Source organism: Bombina bombina, chromosome 11 (genome assembly GCF_027579735.1).
Source record: "Bombina bombina isolate aBomBom1 chromosome 11, aBomBom1.pri, whole genome shotgun sequence".
Classification (NCBI taxonomy): Eukaryota; Metazoa; Chordata; class Amphibia; order Anura; family Bombinatoridae; genus Bombina; species Bombina bombina.
Window position 1 is genome coordinate 81,928,895 of NC_069509.1, and position 7,839 is coordinate 81,936,733.

The 7,839-nt window shown below is 39.0% G+C and overlaps 1 protein-coding gene across 4 annotated transcripts in view; it reads right to left on the minus strand.

Annotated features, from left to right (window-relative positions):
* The window catches only part of TOM1L2 (target of myb1 like 2 membrane trafficking protein), a 367,857-nt gene that overhangs the window by 241,473 nt on the left and 118,545 nt on the right, over nt 1-7,839 (minus strand). For all 4 annotated transcript variants that reach the window (XM_053694561.1, XM_053694560.1, XM_053694559.1 and 1 more), the window contains 2 exons: nt 5,784-5,948; nt 5,483-5,599 (listed from right to left, as the gene is read on the minus strand). In XM_053694561.1, coding sequence (XP_053550536.1) covers nt 5,483-5,599; nt 5,784-5,948 — 282 coding nt within the window. The remainder of the gene's footprint in view (nt 1-5,482; nt 5,600-5,783; nt 5,949-7,839) is intronic.

Genomic DNA, 7,839 nt, shown 5'->3' on the forward strand with positions numbered 1-7,839 from the left:
TTTAACATGAGTGATGTGTTCAGGTAAGGACTTGGAGTATACTAGTATATCATCCAGGTAGATGACAATGTAAACATCCAGGATATCTCTGAACACGTCGTTGATAAGATGTTGAAAAGTAGCAGGGGCATTACATAACCCAAATGGCATGACGACGTATTCGAACAATCCGTAACGAGTTCGAAACGCCGTCAACCATTCATCCCCAGATCTTATTCGGATTAGGTTGTAAGCCCCCCTTAGGTCTAATTTAGTGAAGTATTTGGCCCCTTCAAGTCTCTCTATGAGCTCCGGAATCAACGGTAAAGGGTACCTATTTTTTATGGTAATCTGATTCAATTTTCTATAGTCGATTATGGGTCTTAGTGAACCGTCTTTATTTTTCACGAAAAATATCCCCGCACCTGCGGGAGAAGTAGAGGGGCGAATGAAGCCCTTTTTTAGATTTTCATGGATATAAGTTTTTAAATGCAGAAGTTCGGGGTTCGACAGAGGGAATATATGCCCACAGGGTATTTCAGATCCTGGAATGATATCAATGGGACAATCGTATTTTCGATGAGGGGGTAGATTTTCACTTTCTGTCTTACTAAAAACATCAATGAACTCTTTGTATACATCAGGTACAAGGTTTTCAGGTGAGACTTCGGTTGTCTGTAGGACAGTGACCGGAAAACAATTGTTAATACAGTGAGGAGAAGAGAAGGTCAGTGAGTTGTTAGACCAGTTTATAGTTGGATTGTGAGTTTTAAGCCATTGAATACCCAGAACCACAGGGGAGACAGGTGAACAGATTACATCAAAAGTAATAAACTCTCTATGGTGGTCAGTGGTACTCACCAGGAGGGGTACGGTTTCATAGACCACAGGACCAGTGGTGATTTCTCTACCATCTATCCCCCTAAGAAAAACAGGAGACTTTTTCTGAGTTAGTGGTATTTTATTTACAGTGACATATTCCTTATCTATGTATGAGGCAGTGGCTCCGGAATCAACTATCGCGGATGCGCTGGCCCGCTGTTGTTCCCACTGTAAGAGAAGAGACAGTGTTAAATAAGAATGAGTTTGTACCTGGGTAGTACAACAAAAAGGCTGGTATGAAATCTTACCCTTATTCTGTCTGAGAAGGGATGGACAATCTTTTACTGTGTGATCGTCAGAGGCACAGTATAGACAAAGATTTAGGTTGCGTCGTCTGAGCTTTTCTTGGGGAGAGAGAGGACCTTTTACGAATCCTATGTCCATAGGTTCGGGCAAGCTTTTAGTAGAGGAAGTAGTATGTGAGGTAGTGACTTGTTTTTTGTAAGAGAAATCATGTGAAGACCTCTCTTGCTGCCTTTCTCTGAGGCGTCTGTCTATGGTGATGGACAGTGTCATCAAATCTTCGAGTGTAGGGGGTAGATCTATTCGTGAAAGTTCATCTTTAATAGCGTCAGACAGACCCAATCTAAACTGGTTCCGCAATGATAAGTTGTTCCACTGTGAATCTTTTGCCCATTTCTTGAATTCGGTGATGTAGTCTTCTACAACCCTCTTTTTTTGTTTCAACCCTCTCATGGCTGTTTCTGCCGTAATCTGTTTGTATGGGTCTTCATACAACTGACCCATAGCTGTGAAGAAATTCTCTAATGAGTTTAAGATTTCTTCGTTGTTCTCAAAAAATGTGTTCGCCCAAGTACGGGGTTCACCTCTTAAGTATGATATCGTAGTAAGAACCCTCACCCTATCAGTAGGATAGGTATGGGGTTTTAATGCAAACATGAGCAAGCATGCGTTTTTGAATTCTCTATACTGGGATCTATCCCCATGGAATTTCTCTGGGGGACTAACTTGGGGCTCAGTGCCAGGAATTCTTTTGTCAACCACATCCCTAATATAAGCTTTTATAGTCTCATTCTCTGTTTTGAGGGAAATGAGACCATCAGTTAATAGATCAACCCTTTGTTGAAGGGCAATTATGTGTGGGTTAGTCTCAGCTGGGTCCATATTACTTTAAGGCTTAGTATTCTGTCACACCCGTATGCGAATCTGAGGAATACAAAATAAATTTCAGTATCAATGGTAAGACCTCAATTGCAGAGACAAAATAAAATATGAATTAATGTAGCAGAAAGTTACTGAAGAATACAATGAGAGGTTGTATCTTCATTTGTAACACCAAGCTGTGATTTCTATATTGGTGGTGTAAATAGGATTACCCTATAGCTGCCACATGTGCAGAGAAGTGCACTGAGGGAATGCAGCAGGGAAATCGGTTTACACCCCAGAGGTCAGATAAGGCATATAGGGCAGAACAAAAATAAAATATGAAGCACAAACTTCTATAAAAAATAATCAATTGTTAGTACAAGAAATATAAGCGGATGAGGTGTAAATGAACCTATTAAAAATAAAGTCTTATAGAAAAATATGAAGGTTATATATTGTCCAAATATCATAAAATCTCAATAGGAGTGGAATTTAGGTGCAGGATACCACAGCAAAATAATTATGAAGTATAGGGCTTACCGGAGACCAATTCGTTTGACAGAGCTGTGCGATACAAAGTGTGGTTAAAGAGCGCTGTGTCAGTCTGACTGTGCTGAAGTTGGCGTGTGACGTCACAGCCGCGTGGCTTGGATGAGCGTGGTTGTATCCCAGCTGACTGCCGATGCAGTGTAATCCGGAGCAGAGAAAATACAGAGCAGTAGAGATGACAAAGTGTTAGAGAGCGCTGTGGATTAATAGCAGAATGTAATTTTACCAAATGCTGAATCGTAGGAATGTGAACAGCGTTCACTTTGGCAGTTTGTGATCTGGTCGCGTGGATCCGTCTGTTGAAAACTCAGTACAGAGCAGGAGTTGGCTTGTAGTGTATCAGAGGTATAACTTCAATACTAAGCAATTTGTGAAGTGGGAGGCAACCTTAAATAGGGTGGAGAGGATAAGGTGAGCAGAAAATTAAAGGAACAGTGATTACTGACAGGTAGTATGAGAGGAATCCCTGACAGTATCTCTCCTAACCCCAGAGCTATCGCGCTTGCCTCTTAATTCAGGCAATCTAGATAATACCTCTGACAGGGTATTATTCATGATTGCAGCCATGTCCTGCAAGGTAATCGCTATGGGCGTCCCTGATGTAATTGGCGCCATATTAGCGTGCGTCCCCTGAGTGGGAGGCGAAGGGTCTGACACGTGGGGAGAGTTAGTCAGCATAACTTCCCCCTCGACAGAACCCTCTGGTGATAATTCTTTTATAGATAAAGACTGATCTTTACTGTTTAAGGTGAAATCAATACATTTAGTACACATTCTCCTATGGGGCTCCACCATGGCTTTCAAACCTAATGAACAAGTAGGTTCCTCTGTATCAGACATGTTTAAACAGACTAGCAATGAGACTAGCAAGCTTGGAAAAAACTTAAAACAAGTTTACAAGCAATATAAAAAACGTTACTGCACCTTTAAGAAACACAAATTTTGTCCAAATTTGAAATAACAGTGAAAAAAGGCAGTTACACAAACGAAATTTTTACAGTGTATGTAACAAGTTAGCAGAGCATTGCACCCACTTGCAAATGGATGATTAACCCCTTAATACCAAAAACAGAATAACAAATGACAAAAACGTTTTTTAAACAGTCACAACAACTGCCACAGCTCTACTGTGGCTTTTTACCTCCCTCAATACGACTTTTGAAGCTTTTTGAGCCCTTCAGAGAAGTCCTGGAACATGCAGGAAGAAGCTGGATGTCTGTGTCTGTAATTTTTGCTATGCAAAAAAGCGCTAAAATTGGCCCCTCCCTCTCATATTACAACAGTGGAAAGCCTCCAGGAACTGTTTCTAGGCAAAATTCAAGCCAGCCATGTGGAAAAAACTAGGCCCCAATAAGTTTTATCACCAAACATATATAAAAAACGATTAAACATGCCAGCAAACGTTTTAAAATACACTTTTATAAGAGTATGTATCTCTATTAATAAGCCTGATACCAGTCGCTATCACTGCATTTAAGGCTTTACTTACATTACTTCGGTATCAGTAGCATTTTCTAGCAAATTCCATCCCTAGAAAAATATTTAACTGCACATACCTTATTGCAGGAAACCTGCACGCTATTCCCCCTCTGAAGTTACCTCACTCCTCAGAATATGTGAGAACAGCAAAGGATCTTAGTTACTTCTGCTAAGATCATAGAAAACGCAGGCAGATTCTTCTTCCAAATACTGCCTGAGATAAACAGTACACTCCGGTACCATTTAAAAATAACAAACTTTTGATTGAAGAAATAAACTAAGTATAAAACACCACAATCCTCTTACGAAATCCATCTTAGTTGAGAGTTGCAAGAGAATGACTGGATATGGCAGTGAGGGGAGGAGCTATATAGCAGCTCTGCTGTGGGTGATCCTCTTGCAACTTCCTGTTGGGAAGGAGAATATCCCATAAGTAATGGATGATCCGTGGACTGGATACACTTAACAAGAGAAAAAAAAAGCCTTTTATTTTAGTACTGGCAGACTTTCTGCCAGTGCTTAAGATGGCGGCGACAATTGTGGGGTGGGGGAGGGAATAGAGCTGCTTGGGAGGGATCAGGGGGTGGGATGTGTCAGGTGGGAGGCTGATCTCTACACTAAAGCTTAAATTAACCCTACAAGCTACCTAATCAACCCCTTCTCACTGCTGGGCATAATACAAGTGTGGTGCATTTAATGGCGAGAAAAACGGTATATAATGTGTGTGGGTACAGTAAATGAGTAAGATGAAAATTACAGCTAAACACAAACACCGCAGAAATGTAAAAATAGCCCTGGTCCTTAACGGTAAGAAAATTGAAAAATGATCCGGTCACTAAGGCGTTAAGTTTGCATTTCTCTGAGTTTATGAAGGTATTAAACATTTGCAACATTTTGTAACATATATTTATAAAATGAAAGTTACAGAATGTGCGTGTCTATAACCATGTCAATTAAAGTGATTGTAAATTTTAATGGATTAAAGTCTGGTATCTAAAAATAATATTAAAAACAGGGGCACTTTAATTCATTAAACTTTACAAAGACACTTCTTTTTTAAATAAATTTACCATTTCGTTATGGTAAACATACCGCTGTTCCTCCACCTGCATCTTCTTCTGTATTGAGCATATTGATGACTAATCTGGCTTCCTCCAATTGTGTGCCTTTGGTGTCCAGCTCGTGGGGCACGCAATGATTGGAGGAAGCCGAAGTCATCATCGATATGCTCAATAGAGAAGGAGATGCGGGCAGAGGATCGGCGCAAAGTCATTTTTATTAGAAATGAGATAGGAGACCCTGGAAAGATTTTTTAAATCTTTTGAGTGGATGGGTTATGTTCCTATTGATCAATCTAAAGAGGTGAAGCAATTTATCAAATTATTTTCAAAATAAAATAAAAAGTATGAAGTACCATCTTTCAAAAGTCAATCTACGTATTACTGATTAAAATAAGAATAACACAAAAGCCCCTCTATAAATTTACCTGTAATAGCTCATGGTCTGATGCAGCTTCCTGTCCAGGCTTCATCTCAGTCAACATCTCAGACATGACCTTGGTATTTCCACGAACAATATCCAACTCACTTCTAAGCCGTCCAATCTGAAAAATTAACAGCTACTGTATAAATGTACAAATTTGTGTGTTTGATGATTGGATAAAGGATACAAAAATAAGGGACACATTTACAGAGCTAAATAGGGCAACCAGAAATACTCATCTATAAGGAGAACACAGCAAAATAGACGTAAAGGAGGGCGCAGCGCATTTCATAGGTGCTTCATACCTGCTCAGCATTAGCTGTGATGGGCCCGCCCACAACAGTTGGAGGTCCTTCTGAGACTTCATAAGGTGGTGGGATGGAGGAGGAGGAGGAGGAGGAGATGGAATTGACCTTGTTTTGGGTCTGAGCTGTATGCATGTTTGTAGCAGGATCCACCTCAGGGGTGCTCTGTGAAATATACCACCAAAACAAAAAAGCAACATAAATCAAATAAGCAACTTTAAGTATTGGCAGACGAAAAGACAAAAGTACGCTACTTAAATCTTACAAGTCCATTGGTCCCATTTGGGAGTTCTTTATGGTAAAGAGAGATCTATTCATGCAATTCACTGTTTGTATTTACTGAAAGATTCAAAAACCCTTTAAACTATGTAGTGTTGGGAAGGGTTTAAAAACAAACTTCTTACAAGAAACAGATGAAAAGAGACGGATAAATAATTCATCAGTTATTCCTATGAGATGAAATAACTCAGGGACCTCATTAATTAACTAGATTAGGAACTGTAATTAAATTCCAAATCAGTACAAACATTTACAGTGCTGAAGAAGATTTTTTTAAGTACTAATGAGAAAAGTCATCAGCACATTCATTTTGTGGCTTATGCTCTACTTGTTCAGGACTAAGGCCTACAGTGAGACTAATGTAAGTCAACCCTTTGACTACCAAACGGAAAAGAAGCATTATATAAATGAATCCTGTACATAACACCAACTGTTGTCATAGTCATCTCTACTGAGAATTATCATTTACACTGATTATTATTTTTACTGAGTATTATAAACACAATCAAAAGAACATTCTAGATAAAAAATAAAATGCTTTATGTTGTTAAAACATTGTATTTTTAAACAAATCTTACGCGTTTAACGCCTTCAAAAGGGTTAAAAAAAGGACATTATAAATATTTTATATTACAATCTCAAAGTGTTTCATTATGTGTAGTAAAACAACTTTTCAAAATGCTTTCAATACTTATTTTCCTCCTTTTCTTTAATTTAAGCATAAAAATTGTGGGTTTTCTAGTTCTGAGAATTGGAAGTGCACATTAGAGACTCCACAAGCCCAACCCTGACAAATATCTGTTTCTAACTGGCGTTAGTCAGTCCTGATTGGCTCCTCCAAATAAGGCAAGTGGACATTATACACTAGATTTTTATTTGCATTCATGTTTTGCAGATGATCCATTTATATAGCCCATCTGGGAGTGTGTTTGCAACATTGTATAGTTTTGCTTATTATTTAATAATATTGTAATGATTTTCAGACTCCTAACCAAGCCCGACAGTGTCAGATGTATATAAATGTGTTTACAGACTCCAGCTAGCTCCTGTTTGTCTTATCTGTCTTATATGCAGAGAATGGGGGGGGGGGTCTATTGTTCTTGTTTTCCAAACCCCTTTCATTGGGTATCCCAGCCAAACCTCATCAACAGTGCTAATCTGACCTTTACGTTTTCCAGAGAAACAAACAGGGCAGAAGACTGGTGAAAATCCTTAGTCAACTGTAAATAAATTGTTAAACATCCAAGTTGTGCAACAAACGTTCTTTGAAAGAAGAATGATGAGGACATAGAGAAGGAACAACAATTTCCAGATAAATATTTCTGTCCGAAACCACTTTAGGAAGGAAACCTAACTTAGTACGAAGAACTGCCTTATCGGCATGGAAGATACGGCGAATCACACTGCACAGCTGAGAGTTCCAAAACTCTCTGAGCAGAAGAGACAGCAATAAGAAACAAAACCTTCCAAGATAATAACTTAAGATCTATGGAATGCAAAGGCTCAAACAGAGCCTGCTGCAACATTTTTAGAACAAGGTTAAGGCTCCAAGGAAGAGCAACACATTTAAACACAGGCACATCCGGCAAAATAGATAATGCAGAAATCTGACCTTTCAGCGTACTGACTGACAAACCCTTCTCTAGACCTTCCTGTAGAAAAGACAAAATCCTAGAAATAGTAGCCTTTGGATTCATCCAATAAAGAAATTTACCCCATATATTATGGTAAATTCTTCCAGTAACAGGCTTGCGAGCCTGAATCATGGTCTCAATGA